Source organism: Gouania willdenowi, chromosome 6 (genome assembly GCF_900634775.1).
Source record: "Gouania willdenowi chromosome 6, fGouWil2.1, whole genome shotgun sequence".
Lineage (NCBI taxonomy): Eukaryota > Metazoa > Chordata > Actinopteri > Blenniiformes > Gobiesocidae > Gouania > Gouania willdenowi.
In genome coordinates this window covers 21673729-21701593 of record NC_041049.1, presented here as the reverse complement: position 1 = coordinate 21701593, position 27865 = coordinate 21673729, and the positions used below count along the sequence as shown (strand labels likewise).

General features: G+C 37.6%; 1 protein-coding gene across 2 annotated transcripts in view; it reads right to left on the bottom strand.

Moving 5' to 3' along the window:
• The window catches only part of slc38a4 (solute carrier family 38 member 4), a 41787-nt gene that overhangs the window by 7296 nt on the left and 6626 nt on the right, over positions 1 to 27865 (bottom strand). Inside the window, exons 1-13 of one of the 2 annotated variants that reach the window (XM_028451668.1) lie at positions 18620 to 18753; positions 14727 to 14965; positions 14489 to 14582; positions 12330 to 12445; positions 10904 to 10977; positions 10252 to 10344; positions 10058 to 10139; positions 9879 to 9961; positions 8401 to 8459; positions 6464 to 6721; positions 5786 to 5865; positions 5409 to 5509; positions 4061 to 4185 (exon numbers count right to left, since the gene is read on the bottom strand). In XM_028451668.1, the coding sequence (XP_028307469.1) occupies positions 4061 to 4185; positions 5409 to 5509; positions 5786 to 5865; positions 6464 to 6721; positions 8401 to 8459; positions 9879 to 9961; positions 10058 to 10139; positions 10252 to 10344; positions 10904 to 10977; positions 12330 to 12445; positions 14489 to 14582; positions 14727 to 14851 (1290 nt within the window). In that variant the 5' untranslated portion in view covers positions 14852 to 14965; positions 18620 to 18753. Of the gene's footprint in view, positions 1 to 4060; positions 4186 to 5408; positions 5510 to 5785; positions 5866 to 6463; positions 6722 to 8400; positions 8460 to 9878; positions 9962 to 10057; positions 10140 to 10251; positions 10345 to 10903; positions 10978 to 12329; positions 12446 to 14488; positions 14583 to 14726; positions 14966 to 18619; positions 18754 to 27865 lie in introns of those variants that run through there. The other variant, XM_028451666.1, reaches the window with a different exon arrangement.

The window sequence follows — 27865 nt, the reverse complement described above, 5'->3', positions numbered from 1 at the left end:
GACTTTGAATTTAACTTTAATTATATGTCAATAGTCAACACAACAGGTTTGTTTTTGGGAACAAAAAGAGCCAGGAAGCCCCTTGACTAGATTACAACTTTTATCAAAACTGCCTCAACAGTAATAAACTACCGTAATAGCTTTCCAAATGAATGTGTGAGCTTGGTTTAAGTTGCTGTTAAGTGTTGCTGGAGATCTTAGTCAGCTTGTTTATTGGCACTGTATCTTTCTACACTTTCACACTCCAGCCAAAGCCTGAGAACTGGGGCATGTTTGACTGCAAATAAATCCTTTTCATTTTGTGCAGGCTCCTGCCAAAGCCCTATGAGATCTGGCTGTTCTGTTGGTATCCATCCTTCACGTGGCACAGACACACATTGTTTCTGTTCTCATAAAGCAGTGCTTCCCAACAGGAACCAAGGACAGTTGAAGACAAAGCTACCTTTAATCTCCAGCTGAAGGCTGGAAGAGGTTTTTTTTTTTCTCTGCGAGATGAAGGTCAGCAAAGGAGATTTACAAAGGTCAAGGAGAGACTTGGCAGAGTAGGTCTTTGTCCTGGGTGCCTTACCTGCCTCTAATTTCACCTTTCAATCATTTTCAAGCTGTGACAGCTTTATTTTTTTTTACCATTTGTGGCTTAAAACTCATGCAAATGTCTAATTTCACTTCAAAAATAGCAACAATCCTGTCTCCTGGCACATATATGGCCTACCTGGTTTACAATTTACATTTCATTTAGCAGCTTTTATCCAAAGCAAGCTCTAAAGGTGCGTTCACACCAAACGCGACCACAGCGCTGCAGTAGTTTCCATCGCCCCTGATGTGTCGTTCGCACATAGCGGTGCTTTATGGTCACTCCATCACTCCATCGCTCCAGTGACGAGATCACCAGGGAACAATGTGTGTGTGTGTGTGTGTGTGTGTGTGTGTTTTGAGCCGGTGACAGGGAAGAGAAAGGGAGTTGATCACTTATTTTCCTTTTTGCTCCGCTTTTACGGTTTAAATGATCAACTTACGGAGATATTAAAGGATGAGTTCACTCAGAATGTGTTATGATCAGTAGTTACTGTGGTTTTCCAGAAGTTAACTGCTTTAATTTTGCCCCAATAACTTGAGGAAGCCATACAGTCTCCGCAGCAGCCGTCTGCACTGAAGCGGGAGGGAACAGGGAGGGGCTACAGCCTCCGCTCTACACACAGTGAAGGACGAGAGATTTGTCGCTTTAAGTCGCTTAAAAAGTTCAGATTTTTTAACTTGGAGTGACAAAGTCGAGAGCGACCTCGTCGCTCAAATTACACGTCAAGTCGCTATAGGGGAGATACTGTAACTTGAGGTCGCGTCATTTACATTGATTTTAATGTAATCGCGTTGCTTCAGTCACTTCAGTCGCGTTCGGTGTGAAAGCACCTTAACACGAGCAGTTATGGTTAAGGGATTCGCTCAATGGCCCAGGTTGGATTCAAATCGGTGACCCACCAATTACATGCCCGCTTCCTTAACTGAAACACTTCCTCTGCCCTAACCTTGCCTGCAAGATGGATTCTCCCAGTGTTCACAAACACCAGAATCCATCTTGTACTGTTCCTGTCTTTGCCTTTCGAAACCAAACCGATTCGAACCAATCATGAGTCAGTGCAGTTGTTTAGGGCGGAATATCCGAATGTGACGAAGGCAGAAGCGCCGAAGAAAAACTGGCGCATGCACAGTTGCGGGGAGAGGTAGGAGCTGGGCTACCGCCATTAGCATAGCTCCGAATCAAAATAGAAAGATGTCGAAGCAGGAGGATGGTTAATGTGCTCATAACTCACATACTCATGTTGCAGAAATCTCACCCAGTTACATAATGAGCGCAGCATTACTATCCCAAAATGAAAGATTTCACCAGCGGAGCCTTGTTATTGTTGTAGCAGCGTCTCTGTGCCACATGTCGATGACGACATTGTCATGTGTTACCGTGTGATTGGCTAAAACAGATCATGGTGGACAGGCGCTTCACCCAATCAGCTTCAAGCACTCTTTTCATGTCCTTCCCTGGTTCTGAAAGGATTCACCAGACACAGACCCAGATCGAGTTAGAGGGAGGAGCTACACATCAATCTGCCAGGTTAGCTCTGCTCCAAAATGAGCCAGGATTAAGCTACGACCTTGTCTTATTTCACCTGCTTCCACCTACTCTGTCTCACTGCACATAGCGGAGTTGTGTTTCCTTAGCCCTATTAAACTTTTACAGCCTACGTCAGTGATTTTATCCCACAGTGCTGTGAGAGATCATTATTTTAACCTCGACAAATGATTACGGCAGGTGTTCTGATATAAAAGCAGTGTCTGCCTTCAACTTTTGCAATGAAAAAAGTTTTATTTTCATTTGATAACGATAATTCAAACTGTAATTATTATTAGTTTATTTTTCTTCTTGGTATATCAAAACTGACCAACTGCATATAAAGACATGTATTTTTTTTAAATTATATATATATATATATATATATATATATATATATATATATATATATATTTGTTTTTCATTCATCTTTTTCTGTTTGGGAATACAATGGTACACAAAGACAATACACACTACACATATTGCCCATCCTTAAAAAAAAAAAAACAAACTTAGGCCCTAGAACGAGGGTCAAACAACAAGAACAGTATAACAGTGTCTATGACAGTAATAATAATAATAATAAATAAATACCATAAATGGTAAAGACGTGTAATTTATTTTTAAACTATATTTTTTTGTTCAGTTTGTTGAGGGGAATAAAATAACTAAACTAGAAAACTGAAAACAACCACTATGATACATGTAGCATAGCTAACTGCATCCTGTTTGCATATTTCTACACTTGCTTGTGGAAATAAAATATTTTGTTGTGACTCACGATGAAGGAATGACGGTGGGCGGTGAACAACATATTAGTTATGAATCCCTGAATGTGATGTTACAGCATGTCTGAATACACAATGTGACCTGACGCTCAATGCTAAACTCCATTTATCAATAACTTGACATAGACCACAAACCACCCTCCTCCTCGCCCACTCTCCATAACCAGTGCCTCCTGTGGAGCAGCAGTGGTCAGAGTGAGGGTTTTTCCACTCTTCCCTCAGAGCCAGTAAACTTCCACTGGACTGAAGGGGCGGGAAATGGAGAGGATCGTGCACCACAGTGTGTGAGCATGAGTGTGTGCTGTGTCATGCTCTTTCCATAACACAAAGCCACTCGTGCACCACTCCATGTTGGCCCTTTCCTCAATAGCAACAGGACTACTGCCCCCTGGTGGAACTACATGTAGGTACAACCAGATATTCATGAATAAAAATGAAAAAAATTGAAAAAAAAAAAACTTGAAAAATGTGAGACTCAAACTAGTGCCACAGGTTTGTGCGTCAAAGGTTCTTTTCTTCCTCTGGCGAGCAACAGCGAGACTCTATAACCTACTCCTGGAGTCAGTTTGTGCTGAGCTAAAATTAGCATTAAACCATAAATGGAGAAGTGAGAAAAGATTAGTGTGAGTGTGTGGTATCACCGAGGCGATAAGTTTGGCAAAACTGAAGGTCAAACGTCCACATTAGCCCATATCGTGTTAGAGTGAAAAAACAGATGCACGAGCGTGTGCATGAGTCATATTAAGAAGTACAGGCTTTAACGATGACAGCCTGTGTATTCTAAACTATGAGACAAAGTGCAACATGAACAGCGTACGCTCTTTAACCAGACTCAGGGAAAAACGCAGCTGCATCCAGAAAATGACAACACACAAAACAAAGACTGGCTTCAGCAAATACAAAACACAGTCTGTGCACAAAATGAGTGTAAATTGGCAGTTAGGTTGGAACGGCTAAGATGGTGAATGCTGGTGCGTGTCTGAAAACGTGCCTTTGGATCTCTGACGTAAATACTGTAATGGCTCGTCTTTAACAAGGCTCCAGTTAGTGATGCAAAGGAATAAAACTAAACAAAGACAACTTTGAGTTTCTTTTTTTAAACCAAAGTGCAGCATTTCTACACAGATCACATCAGGTGTTAGAGGTGTGTAGTGGTGCATTGTGTACTTACAGGAAACAGCACGATGGGCACAGTGAGAGTGACGGCAGTGAGGACAGCTATGCGCACTAGAAGCAACATCGTGTCAAATGTGTACACTTTGGTGAAAGTGTGCAGTAACTCCGCCTCCACAAAATCTACATGAAAACAGAGAGCAAATGTTTACAATGTTGTGATTAAAGCAAATTAAAGTAGAAAAATTGGTAACACTTTAGTTTAGGGAACATTTATTAACCATGAATTAGTTGCTTATTAGCATTAGTAACATACAGTCCTTTTAATGCCTTATTCTTATAAATGCCTTATTATACACATAATGGCAGTCCCGCAGTCCAAACAGGGTTAGGGTTAGGATTAGGATTAGGATTAACCTTAATCCTTGCATGTTGAGATCATAATTTATATACAACAACTTCCTTACTTACTACAAATAAGTAATAATTCTGAGGTTAATGAGGGAAAACTCTTAGTTAATGGCTTACTGGTTGTTTAATAAGGCCATGCAGAATAAGGCATTAATACGTACTTAATAATGACTACTTAAGAGTCAATATGTTACTAATGCTAATGGTTAATAGTTCCCTTAACTAAAGTGTTACCGAAAATTCACATTGGCAACAAGTTATTTCCAGAGGTGTAAAGAGTACTGATATATATCCTACTCAAGCAGAAGTAGTGTTACGTGATTGAAATGGTACTCAAGTACAAGTAAGTCATACATAAAACAGCTCAATGAAATGCTACTCAAAGATAAGTTACTAGTTACTTTTGTTTATTTTTGATAATAAATCTTGCCACGGTTACCTTACATACAGTAAACATCTCATGTATATAATTAAAAAGGAAGAAACCAAATCTTGCACAATTGGAACTTAGTTTATTTTCCACAAATTCATCTGTATAAAATAAAATGTTTGTCAAAATGTGCAATTCTGTTTTAAATTAAAAAAAAAAAAAAAAAAAACACCAATTAATTTAATTCAAAATAAAATAAATTCCCAGGCTCTAAGTACAGCTACATTTATAAACTCTAAAACTGAGAAAATAACCTCCATTCAATGCTGTTTTGGTTACGTTTAATCTGATTGGTCGGCTATGATGTGATGCATTTGATTGCTGTCTGGTCATTTCATTTTTATAGTTTCAGAATGTCCGTTGATGATTTCAAAGCAAAAAATAATAATTTACTCAGCAACGGTTGAGTGTAGAAATGTAATGAGTAACTTTACTTGTAAGTAAAATAACTGATTTAGAAATATACTCAAGAAAGTACCCATAAAGCTACTCAATTACAGTAACGTGAGTACTTGTAATCCATTACTTTCACCTCTGGTTATTTCGGTTCACATTGTGCACTTACCGTAAAATGTGAGGTAGCCGAACAGTGCGGACAACATGTACATGATGAGCATGGCCAGGATCGACAGGTTGGAGACGTTCTGCATCTTCTTCCGGCTGCGACTATACAAACAAAACACAAACCCATCCCGAGAAGGTGCATCACTTATTTGCTCTTCTATTATAATCTCAAACCCAACACATGTTTGCACAAAGCTTGCTAACCTGCTACGCTTTCAGTGCTTGAAAATGGACAGAGTTTGTTTCTATAAATTTCCTTCATTGCATTTTACTATCAAACAAGCTGGACAAACAGAACGGGCTTGAACGTGGCACGAGTTTTAGTGAAAGTGATCATCAGGCAAACAGACGACCATGTTTACATGGAAAAGTACTCACTCTCTCAGCTCACTGTAGATAGGCAGCACCTCTGGGTGACAGACGAAAGCAAAGGCCAGGATTGGGATGGTGTACGCTGTCTGTGGGGAGACACAGGAGCACAAAGATACATTTAAAGTGCTGAAATTTTCCTTTGTGCATAAAAAGAAAAATGAAATGAGCAACAAACACTTTTCAAACACAGTGTTTTAAATGTGAGTTTTTGGTTGTGGTCCCAGATATATATTTTTAAAAAAAAGCAAAAATAATAAAAAGATACTGAGAAACATTTTCCTCTGCATGTTTTATCTTCATCCTTCTGTTCTTAATCCTCTGGTGACTCGAGTAAATAAAACAGACGAGGTTCTTATTTAAATAGTTGACCTCACAAAAATAGAAAAACAACTCCAGTGAAATGATGTGTGAAGTACATCCTGGTCCACATAGTAAATGAAAACACACAAAGGCCTAAAACCACACCTTTGCTTAACATGTCCTGACGAAGCAAAGCATAAAGTGCCACCGTACTTAGTCATCTGTTAGTGTAACCATTAAAATGAAAAAAAAAAAAGACTTGTGGAATCTTCAAAATGAAGGAGCTTTTTTTAAACAAGGATCAGAGATGAAACACAAAAACCACCAGACCCAAAAGTCACATGCTTGGTTGTTTTATCCCAAGAGTTAAAGCTCTGACTTTACCTGTGAGTTGAACACAAAGTATTTGGGCGTGCACATCTCCGCTTCATCTGGGTGAGGCTCATATTGGACTCCAGTTGATTGATGGGTGTCATGGCTGCCTAGTACTGCTGGGGTGACGTCCGCTCGCGAAAAATCCATTTGCGCCGATGCGTTTCGTAGTGAGTACGGCCCCGACATGCCCGACGCGTTCATGCTAAGGTTGGCGTGGCCATAGAAGAAGGGAAGAGGACAGGGCAGCTGGCTCTTCTTGTAGATAATCTAAGAAACGTGCATACAGTTAAATATTAGTTAGTCTTAAAGGTTAAGAAAACAAGTAAAAGACATTTATTAGCAGTTTGACATGTTGTAATTTTGCAATTAATCTCCTCCTGTGCACTAATTATTATGCAGCTACGTGTAAAACATGAAAAAAAGATTATCTGTATAAAGAAAAAAAAGAAAAAATCACCAGAAACTTATTAGACTTTCAATAAAAATAAATATGTGAAATTTTCTCTACCAAAAAGTATGCACTATTTATGAGTTAGCAACTTGCTAACTGCTACTAACAGGCTTTAGCCATCATGCCTAAAGTTATAGGGCAATACCAGGGTTGGGATCAATTACATTTTTCAGTTAGAATTACGTTTTCAGTTACCCATATTCAATTGCAATTCAATTACGATTACAGTGGGCAGCATTTTTTCCAAAAACCATTACATCACAATTATTTTTTTATCATCAGCAAGTAAATTACAATTACATTCTCAATTACAATGAATCACAATTACTGAGCCTGAAATAAATAATAAAAGTTAACCTTCCTCTTGTGTTAGCTTTCTGTTAGCATCTCTGATCTATTGGTTACCTTGTTAAACTTCCTAATCAATGAAAATGTAGGTTTTAATATTTTTGGTGTGGGTGTCGGAGCCTTTTTTGTGTCAGTATAGTCCTAGATTTCAATTTTTTTTAAATTTTTTAAATAAATGGTAAAATGTGGGAAAGCTTGATATGAAACATATTTTAATAATTGTTAACTATATAATGTGTAGAACTGAACATAGAACTGTAACATGGTTCCCCTGTTTTGAGTTCAAATGTATTTGACAATTTTTGTGGAGTTTTCATGGCAATTACAATTACAATTTAATTACGACAGCAACGCATTTAAAAAATTACAATTACAATTATGCCATATGCGATTACAATTATAATTGACCCCAACCTTGGCCAATACCCTTTTTTTTCACTACAGTAATTGTTCCAACTATACGTTTTATACCACATTATAATCTCTATGTAATACCAGTCAATGGGCACTATCGAGTGTCTAATAGCTGACATACTAACACTATACTGTGAGAGACTAGTAGAGGTCTGAAGTCCTGCTCCAGAACATCCTAGTGGTAGATGTGATTTCCTGCATTCTGGTAGGTTTAGAGATAAAATTCTGGCGATGGGAAATACCTACATTCATGACTTACAGCTCCACAGAGAACCTACATTCAGCCCAGAATGCTGCAGCAATCGTTCACCAACTAACATAAAGTACTGGTCTAGTACTGGTCTAGTATTTTTGATATTTCCAGAGCATCCAATGCCTTTAGATGCTTTAACAACACATAGTAAGGTGTCCAAATTTAATGTAATGAAATCAGAAGACATGTTCCACTTGGAGATTAAAATTAAATAAATAATGTTGTCTCCCCTCCAGAAATGTGGATATTTGAAAAGCTATTTGGTGCAATCTAGAACAGTGTTTGCCAATCAGGGGTACCTGTACCCCTGGGGGTACTTAAACACCTCGCACGAGGAAATATTTATGAATCCCAGACAGTGCACACCAAATATTTAAGCAAATATTTTGCAAATGTGTCCCACGATTCTTTGACCGTATAAAAAAATGTGAATGAGTCTAGTTTTTGATTTGTAATTCTACAGTGCAAAATGTAGCTTACCACACTCAAAAAGAAGACCATACAGGAGAGGGAGAATCCACTGGTGTAGCCAAGGTATCCTAAAACATCAAAATACATTACACATGACAAAAATGCTCCTTTACACAACAACTACTCATGCTTGCCCCACTACTGGTTGTTACTCCTCACTGTATTCTAACATTTGTTTGTGACCCACATCTGAAAGCAGACCAAGAATCGAGCTGTGATTTTAAATGGCAAACACAGAAACACAGAACTACAATTGTTGTGCCACAGAGAACTCAGAAGTTTGATCCTCTTAGGTGTTTTATATCTAATTAGTCTAGATTACAATACCATTTATAACTGAGTCAGTGCATTTGTAAATCATCACTGGCCACTTTTACATGGGAGCTTTAATTCCTCTTTAAAGTGCAATAAAAGTGAATTCCTCTTGTAAACATATAATTCCTAATGCTAATTTAATTCTGAATTAAAGTTAATTCCAAATTAGGTGGCTGGTTTATTCCGTTTTTCATTCTGATTTAGATCATTCCTCTTTCTTGTAAACACTAAGTTAATTCGTATTGTTTTGCGCATTAGTGCGACTTGCGGCGATGACGCTCTGGTGACGACATAATCCAAGATGGCGGCGGCCCAGACTCCAGCCTAGACTATTTAATAAAAGACATATATATAATGAAAAGACTGGATGGACGGAGGCATAAACATGCAGACTTTCACCAGGACTTATTAAACACCCACGGATCTCGGTAAACACGGTAAACGGAACAGGCTTCTCTGGACGGCAGGCACTAGGACCAGAAGGCGGAGTAAATGCGTCCCTGTACTGCATGTCCCGGCTGAAAAATCACCAGTTTATTATTTTACCTGTAGTTAGAGCTACTGTCTTCACCAGGGAGAAAATATTTATTCCTGGTGATTGTTTTCCAGAGGTGTACTGGGATTTTTACTGGTGATTATCTTCTATATCCCTTCTGCTCCGTGGTACAAACTGAAACCGTGTGTTTCTCATGTGTGGTGTTCTGTGTTAATAGCCAACAATAAAAGGTTTGTTGTGTGTTTTTCCTGATAGACGTGATACGTCACGTTCTCCCCCTGTCCAATCAGAGCCTTCCCAACCCTCAGACTTAAAGCGGAATTACCTAAAGTGGAATAAACCTGTTTTCCATGTAAACCTGGTTCGGGAATTACTGTTTCCATGTAAACACGAAGCAGAACACTTTAATTTTGAATGATTTAAATCGGAATAAATAATTACGAATTAAACAACATCACATAACCGTGGCCACTGAGGGCCTAACAGCAGCGTTATGTTACCGTTAGTCCAATCTGCCAAAGCTAACTAAGGATCTGACTAGCGTTGCATTATTTCTGGCTTGGTGAAAGTAGACAGTGGACAGCTGCGAGAACATTGGAAAGCACCAAGAGGTCGTGATGGCTTAACCCAAGATACACTTTGAGGAGAAAAACCCACAATAAAATGTTTTACGTACCCAGATTTTTAAGAAGGGACAAAGGCAGAATGATGCCAATTGATACAAACACCACCAGGTAGTTTCCATTCAGATACCATTCCCTGCAAGAAATGTGCAATTAAACTAATGTGAGACGTTACAAAAAAAAATGAATAAAATATTCAACACAAATGATCCATACTAGTAGCAATCCTCACCCAGAATTTTCTTCTAAGCGTAAGATGGTTCGTATTACTTCTGGGAGTTCATATTTCACAATAAAGAGGTAGCTTGACATGGCTGCAAAACAGAAACTACAAATTGAGTTCCCACATTCATCACACGAAACAAAAACATTATGTGCCTCGAGGGGGGAACAATTTGTGCTGTTACGTGTGACGTCACTCCTAACCTCCAATGTTTTGCATGATAATTGATCCAAATGCAGCCATTTTCCCAGGCCAACCGAACGCTCGCTCTCCAAGTTTCTCATAGATGAGAGATCCTGCCAAAGTAAAAGTTGATAATGAGTTACTTGCAGAGGTTTGCACACACGCAGGCACGCACGCACACACGTTGGTCTACTTTTCACTTTTCAGCCAAGGAATAAGAAACAAATGTGACAAATCACAAAACTTCCTCTACAGTTTTAGTTGCGTTGATCCTATCCTCGTTCTCTGTAGATGTATGATGCTATGCATCTCTATTCCAGACTCAAACCAAAAAAAAACATATAACTGGGCCACATTTTATCATCCTGTGACACTTATTTGGAGACTCCACCCTCAGTTTGGTCACCCTTTTACAGTCTTGGGACAAGAATAAAATTGTATCAGCAGTACATGAAGTGAAATAACTTGAAAAAGGAAACTCAAATGTACTTTGTTGAATGCTTGCATTTCTATTGTGTGTATGAGAACTTAAATGTAATGATTTACGTTGGGCGTACAAGCATTTTTGCTTCAGCCTGTTTCAGTCTTTTATATATTTTAAAATTGTGATTAATGTTTGAAGATTTTTGTCAGACTGAAACAAATAAACTAAATCTGAAATAAAAGACCCACCTCCCTCTTTAGCGGTCAAAAGCAGCAGATGTACAGAGTATAAGGAGAGGATGGCCACGCCCACCAGGAGGATTCTGTAGGAAGAGAAGAGATTAGAGTCCAGATTAGAGTCTGTGACTTAAAGTCTTTGGGGTAACGCTGGTATGTTTGCACAACCTGACCATCCCTGTTTAACCACATCATTTCTTACATAACACAGTAAATCAGAAGTACCGTATTTTCCAGGCTATTGAACGCACCGCTGTATTGGTCGCATTTCCAATAATTTATTTAGATTTTTTTCCTTTGTCTGCACATGCTGTCAAAGGTCAACACAACAAGAAGTGCAATCTTTTCAATAATTCCAATAATTTAGCAATGTTCCAAAAAAATCCACGAAATGGCTGCACTGTGACAGAGGCCGCACCCTATTGGCTGATGAGGGCGCCCTTCAGACGACTCGGCCAATCAGAACGGGCAGGTAGGAGGGCTGCTGTACTCTGGTTAACGGAGGTTTCTGTGCATTCTGATCAGTTTCAACGGATGAGTTTCAATCTCCACGTGAAGTCACTGCCCCACGTCTGCATATCAGTCCATTTACAGCTTTTTATGGTCAATTCTTCACTGAAAAGACACTGATACAGCGCTCCCTCTGCATCATCGCCTCAGGAGCGACCAGGGCTAATCCGTACAGAGTCAGAATACGAAGACGATCACTTCTGTACAAACCCAATGTGGTTTATTTGGCAACTTTATGCTGTGTTTATTGTTTCTCTTTGATCATAAACTGGCAGATTTTTACTTTATCCAGAGTGTTTCAGCGCACGCTCTCTCTCGCTCTCTCTCTCTGTGTGTGTGTGTGTGTGTCATGTCAGCTGTCAGGCTGAGAGTCGCGAGTGCGATCGCTCTTGATAAACGTAATGCAGTGATTTGACAACTAGATGCCATTTATTAATTCCTACTATTAAAAACTGTCTGAGATATCTTACATTTTAAACCTTATCGTATTGTTTATTCACTCTTCTGAACGTAAATGCATACCAGCCAGCACCGCTCCCTCTCCAAAAACTTCATTTTATTACCGGTATTTGATTTGTTTTCAAACAATCAGCAATCTTATTTTATATATAAATATAAAATGTAAAAATAAAAATAAATATTCAGCAGATGCATGACTTCTGCTGTCACTGGTTGGGTGTTGGGTGACATGGTGGGATGTCTTTAATAAACTAGGAGTGCAGGAGTTGGGAAATCTTTGCGAGACGGTCCAGGCTTTTTTTAGCCGTTTGGGGAAATGAAAGAGGAGAACGTTGGAGACATGACGCAAGTCTCAAATTTTACGATACATCACAAAAATAACCCAAATCCTGCACATTGACAGGCCTAAAAGTTGGCTCCCTGTTGTCACGCCGAGAAAAATGTGTACGTGACGGTGCAAGATACGTACGTGAAGAGGACAATGCCAGTGTTGGCCATGGCGTAGGACAGGCCCAGGATGCCACTGCCCATGATGGCGTTACTCAGGTTAAAGACAGACATACCAAAGGAGGTATGACCGGGATGCTGAAAGAAGAGAGTGAGAACATCGTTTACTGAGGCCATAATATATTTCACACTAAAACTCAGCGAGGTCAAATAACCACACAGTGAATCAAAGAGCCAGTCTGAGGCTATCTTACACTGACAGTCTAATGTACTTCTGAGACTCACGGATTCATTCTCATACACTCACAGCTAAAACTTCAAAGATGGTGAAAAAATAATAGTAATGAAATACTTAAACATGCTCTACAATACTAATAGTGATTCCACCGTGAGACTTTAGCGCCATCATGTGGCCAAATGCCTCAGTATGACTTCATTACCGGCTTCACAGATGAGTACTTTCCCCCTAAACTAGAGTAAGGCTGTGAGACACATTACAAAATAACACAAAAGGACACCAATAGTACACAAAACAACACTTATACATAAAAATAATGACAAATGTACAAAACACAACACTTATACACAAAAATAATGACAAATGTACAAAACAACAACACACACAAAAATAATGACAAATGTACAAAACAACAACACTTATACACAAAAATAATGACAAATGTACAAAACAACAACACTTATACACAAAAATAATGACAAATCTACAAAACAACAACACTTATACACAAAAATAATGACAAATGTACAAAACAACAACACTTATACACAAAAATAATGACAAATGTACAAAACAACAACACTTATACACAAAAATAATGACAAATGTACAAAACGTCAACACTTATACACAAAAATAATGACAAATGTACAAAACAACAACACTTATACACAAAAATAATGACAAATGTACAAAACAACAACACTTACACAAAAATAATGACAAATCTACAAAACAACAATACTTATACACAAAAATAATGACAAATCTACAAAACAACAACACTTATACATAAAAATAATGACAAATGTACAAAACAACAACACTTATACACAAAAATAATGACAAATGTACAAAACAACAACACTTATACAAAAAAATAATGACAAATGTACAAAACAACAACACTTATACACAAAAATAATGACAAATGTACAAAACAACAACACTTATACATAAAAATAATGACAAATGTACAAAACAACAATACTTATACACAAAAATAATGACAAATCTACAAAACAACAACACTTATACATAAAAATAATGACAAATGTACAAAACAACAACACTTATACACAAAAATAATGACAAATGTACAAAACAACAACACTTATACACAAAAATAATGACAAATGTACAAAACAACAACACTTACACACAAAAATAATGACAAATGTACAAAACAACAACACTTATACACAAAAATAATGACAAATGTACAAAACAACAACACTTATACATAAAAATAATGACAAATGTACAAAACAACAATACTTATGCACAAAAATAATGACAAATCTACAAAACAACAACACTTATACATAAAAATAATGACAAATGTACAAAACAACAACACTTATACACAAAAATAATGACAAATGTACAAAACAACAACACTTATACACAAAAATAATGACAAATGTACAAAACAACAACACTTACACACAAAAATAATGACAAATGTACAAAACAACACTTATACACAAAAATAATGACAAATGTACAAAACGTCAACAAAATTACACAAACGATGACTCCAAAAACAAATATACTAAAAATAACATTGCAACAAAAATATACAAAAATTGATGTAAAAATGATAAAACCCTGTGTTAATGCTCAGATAGTTCATAAAATCAAATTTTTGTGGCCCCCGCTGTGATAAAAGTTGACTATCTATGTTCTAGAGCTGTCATGTTGGCGAGTAGCAAACCTTTTCTATTGCAAAAGATGAATAAAAGTTGTATAGTCATATAAAACTGAATGACTGATTGAAATGGACAAAAATATCAATAGTAGTTTTTCTCAGCTTTTCTCCTGTGGCAAATGTGGCAAACAAAAAGATAAAGTCATGGTTTATAAATCACTCCAGGATCAGTTATGTCAACATTTATAATCTGTGTATAAGGATGTGCTGTTTGCAGAAGAGGCGTTCTTACATATTCTTCATGGTACTCCTCGTACTTCTTCTTCATCTTTCCATTGGAAAGGAACTTCTGGCTTTCTCCGTCTTCATTTTCATCTATGAAATGGCTTCAAGGACAGAGAAACAGAAACAGGCTGTTGTGAGAGGTCATACCAAAAAACTAAAATAGTTGTTTACTTTTTCACCTGTTTTTAAAGCAGCTTCCCCTGTGTTGAGCCCATAGGCTGGGCTTCTATTTCTCTGTTGCTCACCTGTTGATGGTGGCCTTATCGGCGTCGATGGGCTCAGTGTCGCGGTCGTCCAAGCTGTCTGTGCTGTCATCATCAGCGATGGTGGAGATCTTCCTCAGCTCCATACGATCCACGATTCCTGGCATAGTGGTGTGCACTGAGCAGGATCAGACACTGACCACTCAATCTGATGTTTGGATTCTTCTGGGCTGACACTTTTTTTTTAAATTTTTTTTTTAAAAAAAGGGCTTCAATCAAACCTGTAAGAAAAAAAAACATACAAAAAAAAAAGAAGAATGACATTAGTAAGACAGAATACATGTCACCTGACCAGGCTGTTGCGTTTCTATACTGTTCATGGTGAATTTGGCCTTGATAAAAGGCTTTCTGTACATAAACATGGACCTGATCCAGTTGACCCACCAACCAGTAGCTGAGCATTAATTTCATAAAAAATACAAATTTTAATACGAATTACCCATGTTCAATTACACTCCAGTTCTGATTACAGTTAGCAGTATTTTTTCCAATTACAATTATTTTTTATTCTGAGAAAGTCAATTACATTCCCAATTACTAAAGTTCAATTTCAATTCATCCCAATTACTGATTTACTGAATTAAAACAACCTAATAAAAGTCAACCACCCACAACCCTGAACAGGATAAAGTGGGTCTGAAAATGAATGAATGAATGAATGAAGTTAACCATCGTTTTATGTTAGCTTTTTGTTAGCATCTCTTATGGTAACGTGTCCTAAATCAGCTGTGAAATACACTAAAAACAAATATCTATCATCTAATTTCTTTCTATCTATTGGTTACCTTGTTAGGCTTCCTAAGCGCAATTCAAATATAGGTTTTGAAAAAATATGGGTTTGTTAAAATGTGTGAAAGCTTGATATGAAACACGTTTTTAAAATTAAAATTACAAATACACCATAAGTGTAATTAATCATAAATTACGCAACTACAATTATAATTGACCCCAACTCTGAAATAATGTACATTTACATCCAAAAATAAATTCAAACCCAAGAAATTCCAATGATTTTTAGGCATTTTTCAGAAACTATATAGCTGCAGTCAAACTATGAAAACCAAAATCAGGTCTCATTTATTATTGTGAGAGTTGTATTAATTCAACCCATACAGCAGCATCAATGAACAGACACACACACGGGTGGACATTACACACACATCCTTCTCTCATTATCAGTCTCCATCATTAAGTGGGTGAATCCTGGGTGAGGACAAAAGCAGCAAACAGCGACATGATTTAGTGTGTGTTTGTCACACAAAGTCCTCTTTGACAAGGTCGAGCCAAAAATACCAACTAAAGCATGGTCACAGCAACACAACTACACAAACACTGACGAGAAGGACACAAACCACAACAAAAGAGCAGCCAATCGCACACTAGAACACAGGAGCAGAGGAATGGGAGTAGTCACAGGATGATTCATTTGTAATAAAACTAAATGAGCTGCAAAATGACCAAAAACACTATTTTAGAATGATTCTGAAATTATTACACGAAAAACTATAAAAAATAATTAAAAGTTCTTTATTACTCTGGCTTTGGAAATCCCCATCAAAGTTAAAAAGATTCCAATTCAATAAACAATGCATGACTTTGTATTGCATTTTAGCAACAGCAGAATCAGAATTCCTTTATTAATCCCAGGGGGAATATGCTTTTGTTACAGCCACTTTATGAAAACTAAAATCACAAATAAAAGAATAAAACATTTAACAAAGATTAAATGTTAAATAAGTGTATGATCAAGTAAAATACTTTTAAAAATAAGGATCACAAACACACATTACAGTAGTAAAAAATAAAGTAAAATAGATAATACTAATAATAATAATAATAATAATAATATACAAATATGATACAGATATTTACAAAAATAATACAAATATGATACAGATACTTACAACACAAAGTAGGGCTGGGCAAAAAAATAAATGTAATCGATTTATTGAATTTGTAGATAAAAATGATTTTTATTTTGCAAATAAAATAAAATTAAAAAAAAAAATTCATCCCACTGTCGCTAAATGCTTGATCAAGTGGATCTTGTTGAGTTCTTTCTTTCTTACTATGGACTTTATATTTTCTTAATCACTTTGACATGACTTTGTTGTAATTTGCGCCATTAAAATAAAGTTGAACTGAAATTGTTCCTGTTACACTTTTGCTTAAACCTGGGTTAAAGCTTGAAATTGTTGAATAACAGAGCCTCATTTACTTTTTATTTTGGGATTGTTCTATGCATGTTACCTCTTGAGGACAATCGCATCAATAAAGTTGCACTTTTGACAATATATCTGATGTCTGCAGTCATTTTTAAGTGCATTGAAAAAAAAGAAATCGAATCAAAACTTGAATTTTTCTTTAAAAACATCAGAGATTTTTTTTTTAGGTAAATTGCCCATCCCTAAGACAAAGTAACACATTTATACAAAAAGTTTACATTTAAAGCTGAACATTTTCTTCTGATTACTTGATCAGTATTAGAGCTGGACAATGTGAACCAAACATCATATCTAACGTGGACGTGAGTCGAGGAAACAGGAGAGTTTTTTTTGAGATGGAGAGAGCGCTCACGCTCTCATCAGTTGATTAACATAAGTACCTAATGAATTAGTATTAATTAATTACACTCAAACTTGTAGGATTCATCTTAATGTTCTTTTTTTTATACGCTGCAAGGAGTTTCACAGTGTATTTATAGTTAGCCCACAGGGAATTTGATAGAATTCTTGTTTAAAGATTTTCTTTTGCACTTTAAAATGTTCACATATTCTCTGTTCAAAAGCATTAAAATAAAAATACAGATGTTTTTCCCTAACAGGATGAATAATCGTGAACAAAATATTGATCCCCATAATCGTGCAGCTCTTTCACACTTTAAAGGTTTGAAAGACATTTCTATCCCCATGGATAACAATAAAGTAGGTCCAAATTTAAAAAAAAAAAAAATCCGGATCCAATTACCTCCATGGGGGTAATTGATCCAAAATAGCATATTGATCCTTCCGGATCACCTCAAAAATCTGATAAAAATCTTCAATTGCGAAAGATTTATCTTTGATTAAAATATTTATTACCTCTTTTGCGAAGGTAATAAATGTCATTAAGTACAGCTTCCCCAATGTGCTCATGTGAACGTAGTGTAGGATGTTTGTTAATACTTTTTGTTTTGCATTGAATTGCTTATTAGTAGATGATTTCTCAAGTCATAACACATGAACTGACAGTTTAGGCTTCATTCGACGCATCATAATGCTTGTGCTTACATCTTGTCCTTACATATGTGCGATAATAAAACACTTCTAATCACACGTATTAGTTTACAGAGACTCCTAATCACAAATTTTCTGGGTCATCGCTAAAGTGAGTCATGCAATCTCTGTCTTGACTTGCAAAAGTGTGAAACAGGAAAACGTGCACCAACAAACATGGTATCATCACACTTGTTCCTTCCCACTAGATTGCAGATATCTGCTTTTCCTTTTCAGGTAATTTCTCTGAGTTTATCACTGATTAAAATGCAGACAATGCAGGGCAAACAGTGACGTGTTTAAAGTAGATGCTGCACTTGATTTCTCATTCACACAGATCAGGCTTTACTTTTTTTCAATCCTCAACTCGATGGTATTGCATCATCCAACATTCATACTGTTTGCACACACACCCATACACACACACACGCACGCACACACGCACGCCACTTACACCTGCTAAAACACAGCCAAGAGGGAGAAACTCCTGCTACAAGACAAGAAAAGCAATATTTTCAGACTGACTGACTAAGAAACTTACAAAAAGCTTCTTCTTCAAAAACACATTCTCGCTCTTGATCCCAATGCTTAATTTGACCAAAACCCTCAGCGCATGCTTACCTACTGCACAATTCCTTATGATGGTCCTGTAAAAATCCCTCAGCGTGTTCCTGTTTGAGTGACTTTTTTTAAAAAAAGAGCAGACGAGTGAATGGGAGAGGAGCTGTGGCTCTTTTGTAACACAGGTAGGTACACAGGCTTCTAAAGGAAATGAGGGTGGGCCTGTGGCAGCCAATGAGCACGGGTGGGGTTGACTCAGGCCTTGCCTTTAAAAACAGTAATAAGAGGTTTGACAACCCCCCCCCCCCCCCCCCCCCACAACCATATACACCAATTAATCTCTGTAAAACATTAAGATAATGATCAAAATATATGAAGTGAAGAGATACAGACCAATTTTAAACACATTTGCTGATGAACAAATGTCTTTTGTGTCCATGTGTATGTCTACATAATATCTATCCATTCTTTTTACTTTTACCACAACTTGTGTATCCGTCAGCATCATCAGCTGAAGACAGACACACATGTGTACCACGCCGTTAAATACCCACATCACATGACCATGTTTGATCCAAGGCAATATCGAAATGTGTGAACCCAAACACATAGAGCTGAGTGATAAAATTTATTTCAACAATCTTGAATCGGTTTAATTTCAAAATCGGCTTCATAGGTGCTGAAATCAATTTTTTTTTTTACCCTAACCTTTGCGTAAGCAAAGTCGACTACTGCGCCTTCTCAAAGTGCATTCAATTCAGTGCAAACATGGCAGACGACGCTCCGCTGGGTAAGACGCCCCAACTGAAGTCAGAAGTTTGGAACCTTCTTATTAATCTTCAAGTAAAATTTGAAAGATCAATACTGAATCGAAATCGAATCGTGATTAATCGATTCAAAACCTTATTAACCGGAATTGAATCGAATCAGGAAATTGGCCATGATACCCAGCTCTACAAACACACACACAAAGCAACTATCGGCCACAGCTGGACTAATGAACAAATCTCGCACTTCTACACACACACACACACACACACACACACACACACACCAATTTTATCGTAATCACTCCCCCTCATTTGTACCCACAGTACACACACGTGATGGTCAGCACTTTGGCACATACACACACACTGATGCCCACACTGTGGTCAGTGGCAGTGGTTTAACAAGGTAGGCTGTGCCACCAATTGACCAATCAGAGAGTAGCGCTGTGGAGATGTCACTGCGTCCAAGGTCGTGTTTGTATCAGGGATTGAGCTTTTATCTCTGTTCATTTTACAATGTTGTCCAAGTAAAGGAAATGTAGACATAAGCACACTGACAAATCCTATCAGTGACAAACAACAACTCATGACACAACTCATGGCGTCCTTTATCTGCTCAGAAATATGAAGTGAATAAAACACCAAGTTTGGAAAGGCCTCCAAAGGTTTTCTTGAGCATGTGATAGTGAATGATTACCATGATGCACATTGAATAAATGCTACGTCTGCCATAACTGAAGGCGTTAAATATCATACAGTAGAGCTAGGCGACATGAACCAAAATCATTAAAATCTAAATCACAGGCGCAAAAGGCTACACGGGCTCTTTTATTAAGAGCCAGCTGCTCTTAATAAAAGTGTCACCACTTTTGGCACTATCCCTCATAAGGGACAGCACGTGTGAGTAAGTTGTGGCTTGTTTTGGGGCAGAAACCTGGATGGACTTCACCCTCTGGGTTGCAGCAACACTAACAGGTAAACACACTTTTCGTGTCATACCTTATGCTGTTGTTGTTGATGGTGGATCAGATTACTCGTACTGGTTTTTAGTAATCACTAGGGTTGGGCATCATTTGGATTTTAATGATTCTGATTCTCAACTTCGATTCCTGTTCTAAACGATTCTCGATTCCGATTCTTTGAGTTGTGCAGGTCAACAGGTCACAGATTTCACAGGATAATTTTTTCATTTGAAAAAGCCTTTACACAGGCCATTTTTAATAATTCACTTAGTTGATATAGTTTAATTTGGTTGCTGAACTGTAACTAGGGTATTCATATACAAAGGTCCCCTTCTGTAAGTGTAAAACTGAAACTTGCTGAAATAGCACTACAAACAAGTTGGCAGATGTCTAAAAAACAAAGATCTACAGCCCAGGTAGATGTGAAACTAAATAAAAACAAACTCAAAACCTGGAGCAGTCATGTGACAAATCAATCAACAGTTGTAGTTGAGAAAGACGAACTTAATTTTGGTCGTTCTGCGCTTGCGCGACTTATAGTGATGACGCGCCGGTGACGACATAATCTAAAATGGCGGCAGCCCGGACTCCAGCCTAGACTATTTAATAAGAGCCTTAATAGACATAGATATAACAAAAAGAGTAGATGGACGGAGGCATAAACATGCAGACTTTCACACAGACTTATTAAACCCACACGGACCTCGGTAAACACGGTAAACGGAACAGGCTTCACTGGACGGCTGGCACTAGGACCCGGAGGCAGAGTAAATGCGTCCACGTACGACATTCACAGGCTGTAATATCACCAAGTTTATCACTTTACCAGTTGTTAGAGCTACTGTCTTTACCGGGGAGCAACTGTTTATTCCTGGTGATTGTTTTCCGGAGGTTTACTGGGCTTTTTACTGGTGATTAGTTCATATCTCCCTTCTGCTCTGTGGTACAAACTGAAACCATAGCCACACACACACACACACACACACACACACACACACACACACACACACACACACACACACACACACACACACACTGCAAGCCGCTGAAACAAACTAGTGTGGGCATTTAGGAATTGAAAAAAGATTGAGATTCAAACATCTTCGTAACGGTTCCAGAACCGGAAGTTAGGAATCGGTTCCTATTTGTAACCGGTTCTTGGTGCCCAACCCTAGTATTCACTGCAAAAATACCCTAAATTAAGTTCTCCAAATAGAAAGATGCTCATAGTTTTTAAACACTTTTTGTTATACTGGGTAAAATTGTTCTTCCATCCTGAGATTAGTCGAGACATGATGTATTCAGAAAAAGGAATGAAAAGAATCAAACCTCTGTTGCAGCTGGATTCCTATAAAACCTCTGACCAATCCCTGCTCTTCAGTCCAAATTTAAAGAACCAATCATGTGCCTTCATCGCTCATCCTAGAGTTTAGATCGGGCCCAAAATATCCAGCCCCGACCCGACCGCGGGCATAAAGCCCGACCCGACAGAACTGTTCCCTCTTTTCCCCGCTTACGCCCGCCCTTACAGAACACACGAAAACAAAGACACACAATGGCAGAAAAAGCTGCACGTAACCATGATGCCTTCTCGGCCATGGGAAATCTCAGCATCAGTTAACCACTGAATACACACAAGTGGAACGTAACCAGAACATAGAACCCAGTCCGTTACAGCATTGCAGACCAGCCCGGGCGGCCCGTGCGTGGAGCGCAGACCTGACTGAAGCACGCAATCATATTTGTTCCCTGCTCTCCAGCAGCAAGTGAGAAATGAGTAAAATCAGCAAATAATATTCAGTGAATGTGAACGCTGAACAACTAAACGCAACACAACGCCGTCAGTATCCTGTCCCACTACTAGCAGAAATCACTTAAGAAATGATACCACAACAACATAGAAGTGTTTTTGTGTTTGTTAAAAAAGTATATTAATGTAATAGAGATTAAAAAAAAAAGTAAAAAATGAGGCCCGAGCTTGGCCCAAACTTGGGTTGGGCTCGAGCTCGGACCAAGAATCTAAACTCTAATCCTTACACTCTTAGTCTTAAAGGGGACATATCATGCTAAATCCACTTTTTTAGCCCTTAAATGCATTTTGTTGTATATTTAGAGTGCTTAGAAGTACAGAAAAAATCTAATTAGTCTCTTCAGGTGCTCCGTAGATATCTTTATATTCTGTTTTGCTCATATTTTTCAATCTGTTTTGATTTTTCTATTCTCTATTACGTTTTTTGAACTATTACATCACAGTATTTGCAGCGGAACTGCCAAATTAGTACATCAACTCCAGGTCCAACACTTCGAGCAATCCGCCATTTTTATTTCTCGCTTTTATTTTGTAGTCCAAGCTCAAGGATGCCGAAGTTACGAGAGGACAAGTCAAAATGTTTGGTTGTTGGATGTAGTAACCCACACGCTTCATTACACCGTCTCCCAGCATCAGAACCTTTTCAAAGTGCCTGGTTGAGTTTTATTTTTCACAGAAATGTACCCACATCTGTGGGTAAGGTCATTTTTGTGTGCACGAAGCACTTCAAGGATGACCGCTTCTGCAACCTCCGCCAGTATAAAGAAGGATTTGCAGAAAGACTTTGTCTGATTGAGGGTTCAATTCCTTCTATCTTTGGAGACGACGAACAGAGCACTTCGGTAAGCTGTAAATAACACTAAAAAGTGTGATGATAAGACGTCCCTGTCATTGTTTTGTTAGCATTAGCAGTTGCACCGTCTTCATATGTTAGCGCTGTGTGCTCGTTTTAGATCCTTGATGATATGGCCTACGTGATTTAATTTAAGTCTAAAGTTTTCATTAGTCATTTCATTTTGCTGTTTTTGTCTCTGAAAAGACTGTATTAAAATGCATTTCGTGACGTTAGCTTGGCGCTAGCGTTAGCTCGGTGCTTGTGTTAGCTCACTTGTTAGGGTTCTGCAGGTTCATCATCTTCATTTTCATCTCGCTCCGCTGGGTCCGACTCTGGCTCAAACATGTAAGGCTGGATGGACAAGTCTTCTGTTGTTGAGATTTTGTAAATAACCTCTGAATAAAAAGTTTATGGGCCGCTACATAGCCGTATCTCTTCTATCAAACTACAAAAATGGCCGAGCAGGGTGGAGTTGAACCGAGTGTCACCTGAAGAGGGGGCGGGGTATGGAGTGTCTCATTTGCATTTAAAGAGACCGCACCAAAACGAGTTGCTCTCAGAAGCACATCAGAAAAGGGGCCTGTGGAGCTATAATAATGAGGAATTCAGACCCAAGCATTGCAGTTCCGCTTTATATAGACCACAACTGTATGATTTATATGTAAAAAGGAAGGATTTAAAACCATGATATGTCCCCTTTAACAATGTTTATTATTGGTAAACATGTTAAAACAGCCAAAGGTATAGAAAAGAAGCTAAAACTGGCAGCTCATTTCCACACTCTTGTTATGTTCATTCCCTGTGCAGCTCTAAGAGCATTCCTTAAATGGCAGCGCAGTCCTTCAAGCAAGCGAGTGCGTGTGTTGATACTTGCTCAGTCAGCCAATCGTCTGCGAGGGAAAAGCTGTCAATGGGTGGAGCAGGGGAGAGCTTTACAAGTACTTGAGGTCATTGAAGTCAAATACGTGACACACAAACAAAGCCAAAGTGGTCATCAGTGTACAGCTGAGATAACAAATTATATTTTCATCATGTCAAACATTTAGCAGACACTCTTTTCCTTAAGGGACTCCAACGACTCTTATTTAATGTAATAATAAAGACTCATAGCATTGCTATTTAATGAAGTCATCATCAGGTTACTCTGTTATAAACTGACATTTACAATTCCAACATTTAGATTTACAACTTCAACAAGGACACAAAGTAAAACTATTACCTGCTTTAGGTCAGTCTGAATCTATTGTCTCCTTTTCTTTTAAGTTTGACTGATGTTAAATAATAAGAGACTGATTAGCAGAGGTTGGGTTTTAACTATTTAGTAAATGATTTGCAGAAAGACAATATATGAGGAACATATTGTACATATTTGAAATAACAATAATGACATGCATGGGAATGAATAAATGTCCCACATATGTCAGGGAGTGGACAACTGTTTGGCTGGAATACATTAAACATACTGTACATTATGACACAAAGGAGAAATTGAAAGGGCATTTATGATGTCATTGTTTGCCTCAAAAATGTTTAAATGTAAAATGTTGTATTTTTTACACCGCCACATATTTGGTCTCTGAAACAGGGGGCTCACTCTTAGATTATTTATGGGCAAAAAGTAAAAAAACTATTTATTATATAAATCATATATATTTACAACAGTGTTGTTCACCTCATTTCAAATATTCTTAAACACCTGGTAGTGCACAAAATAAAAAAAAAACTGCTAAAAATGTCATGGATTTGACTTTATTTTTAACATGTTCATATCTCATATATCAGCTGATGTTTTATCTACCAATGACCAAAGGAGATCAGGTATTATTCTATTACATCATCCTGCATCCTGATGCCATCATCCCAGCATGACTTGCATCAAGACGGTTTTTGACGAGTGGTTTATATGCTTAGGTATTACTTTCAGCATCTAATGTGCTCATCTATACAAGATACATTTAATAATTCGTGTTGTAAGATCTCTTCATTTTGCCTTTTGCTTCAGTTATTGTGAATTATTCTATTAATTACTTGATTATTTTTATTAAATACACCTCAGTTACACAGTTAGATATAAGTTACAGTATATTGGCTAGTAGGGTTTTAGTTTTTTCTGAATACAGTAAGAGCCAAAATAGAAATAATCTAATTTAAAATTATGTAACATTGTAACAGGTGTTTTTCCACTAAAACTCTGCCATGTGTATCGAAGTCAGTGTTAATAGTTAGAAAAGGTCTCCTCGATGCAGTAAATAAACCACAGATTATGACTGGAAACCCTCATTACAACAATCATTTACTATTGACATTAGTCGACACCAGTTACCGATGTCACGGTCTGAGTTTACCTCGTAATGAGATCAATTATGAGTATATATGCACATGCGCACTACCAGAAAATGAATTTTTGCTTAAAAAAATAATTCAGTTTTGTATATTTTTGTTTTCAAAGTGAAAGTTTATTGGATTAGGTCAGGGTTATGGTTAGGGTTAGGGTTATGGTTAAGGTTAGGGTTAGGGTTGCATGCCCGATCTCAGTACGTGGTAAACTCAGACCGTGACACCGGTATTTCCCTGTTTTCTCTATCTGTGTCTACAGACACAAGGGTTAACAACCTTTGATCAAAAGTTCTAAAACATGAAACTGTTGACCTTAACTAACTCCACCTCTAAAATAATCAGTTTTTGTTTTTGTTTTTGTTGAGTGAACCCAAGAACTCTCCCGGCTTTTATTAAGAGCTGGAATTTCAAGGGCTCTAAAAGAAGCGTATACTTCCCAACGCCATGTGACCCAGAGCAAATACCAAACGGTGCTGCTGGTGAATCATTGTCTAGATTGGATACAAAAGTTAAAATGTGAAGTCAAAAAAAATTTACATTTTTTTCAAACTTTGGTGAGCTGCGTTTGGCTTAGATGACGGTAAGTTTCTTGAAGCACTGTGGCCCTTTCTTGAACTGTTTCCATGGTTACCCAAAGAAGCATGGCGTCAGCTAGGCGCTGTGAAACTACACGAAAAAGTTCATCTCTGTCATTTTAAATGTTTCAAAACATTGTTTGCACATTCAAGTGTACACAATGTATATAAAACTCCTAAAACATGATTAGCAATAAGCTACCTGTTATTTGACACCTCTGATTGAGAGGAATGTCATATGGTCAAAGATGCAGATATTTCTGTCTCTTGCATGCAAAAGCATATCTGCACACTGTTGCATTATGTAACACGGATCATGTGATATTTCATATTATTTGAAGGAATTGGTTTACTGAAAAAATGAGGATATACTTCTATAAGAAGTGGAGTCAGATGCACAGTCTACAGAGACATGTTTACCACATCATACTTACTGAGTCAATGCTGGTAAACTCTGAAAAGTCAGCTTCGCTTACTTACTTCATGCCGACACAATTACACAGTTTTACGGAGCATCACAAGAGCTGCAAAATGTGACCGCAGCGCTTTGATGGAAGCCACAAAGCTACTTTACTGGGGAAGTTTGGGTAAATAACTTTAACAGGAAGCAGCTGGGTCGTAAATTATCAAACTACCTTTTTTCTCTAATAAAAAGGAAAAAAAACGTATTGTTGTTGAATTGGCTTAACCTTTATAAATGTAATAATTAGGGAAAACTAAATCTTTATAACATAGCCAAGCCAATTATTCTCAGATCATGGAAATGACTCATAAAAATTCTAAACTTTCCTTTTAAAACATTTGTTCCTTACCCATCAAACAGAAACCAATACCATAGGTTTAATCCTTCATGCTACAACACGCCTGCCACAAATACCAGCTCTCTGACAGCCCGTTCGCCCCCCTGTTTATTTGAATGTGGTTTGTTTGAGCAAACAAGCTCTTGTCCAAAAGCCACGTTTCCACACACTGGTTTCGTTGCATCTGGAGGTGTCCAAACTGTTACATAAACTTTTTTAAATTTTACATGGACAGACACCAAAACATCGAGCATTTTTTGCAACATCCATGTCCAACAGGACCAGGAGTTGTTATCAGGAAAGTTTTTTATAGCAAGAGAGAAGATTTAGGCCACGGTGAAGAGAATAAACTCAAAACAGGTGTGAATAATACATTAATTAAATTGGGCTTTTTTGCCTTTATTGGTCATATATATGTTGTTACACATATATTGAAAAATTAAACTTTTTTTTTTCATTTTAACATATTTAACACAGCAAATTCCACCTTTAAAAATACATATCCGACAAAAATAAACATTTTAGGTATAGAGTTACAGTAACAGTTAAGGTTAGAGTTACGGATAGAGGTACAGTTAAGGTTAGGGCAAAAATAAAAGAATTAGCGGGCAGCTAAAAATACATACGAGCTATACGTAACTTTAAGTCACGTGGTGCACTTATCACGTGACCTAAACTGGCCAATGAGGGGCGCCGCGTATCCATAGAGTGGCAGTCTACGGATACGTTTAACGTATCCGTAGCCACGGCCCTGAATGTATCATTTGGACACTTGGGGAAAACAGTAACTCAGGCAGACTCAGTGAGAACATGCAATTACCACAAAAAGAAACGGCATCTTTCTGGCAGCAAACCAGCAATGCTATTATATGTGGATTTAGCAGACAACTTAAAGCATACGAGGGTAGTTTTTATTATTTCTCGAAACTATCTCGTGGTGTAATAAGGGAATAACAATGAGAGTGGGTTTGTTTCCTAACTCGGAGGTATCTTATCTGCAGTACAACAAACATAAACATATAAGTAATCACAAAGAATGTCACACTGCAGGCTCGATAGCCTCAGAAACCTTGGCACATGATACAGTTTGTACTTTATACAGTCAACAGGTCATATTCAGTACTACAAAACAACCTGATCTCAATCTTAAGTTATCTACATAATTAGTAGAGTTGATTTATCGTTTAAAAGTAATTGTCTGGCCTTTTCTTAAAGCT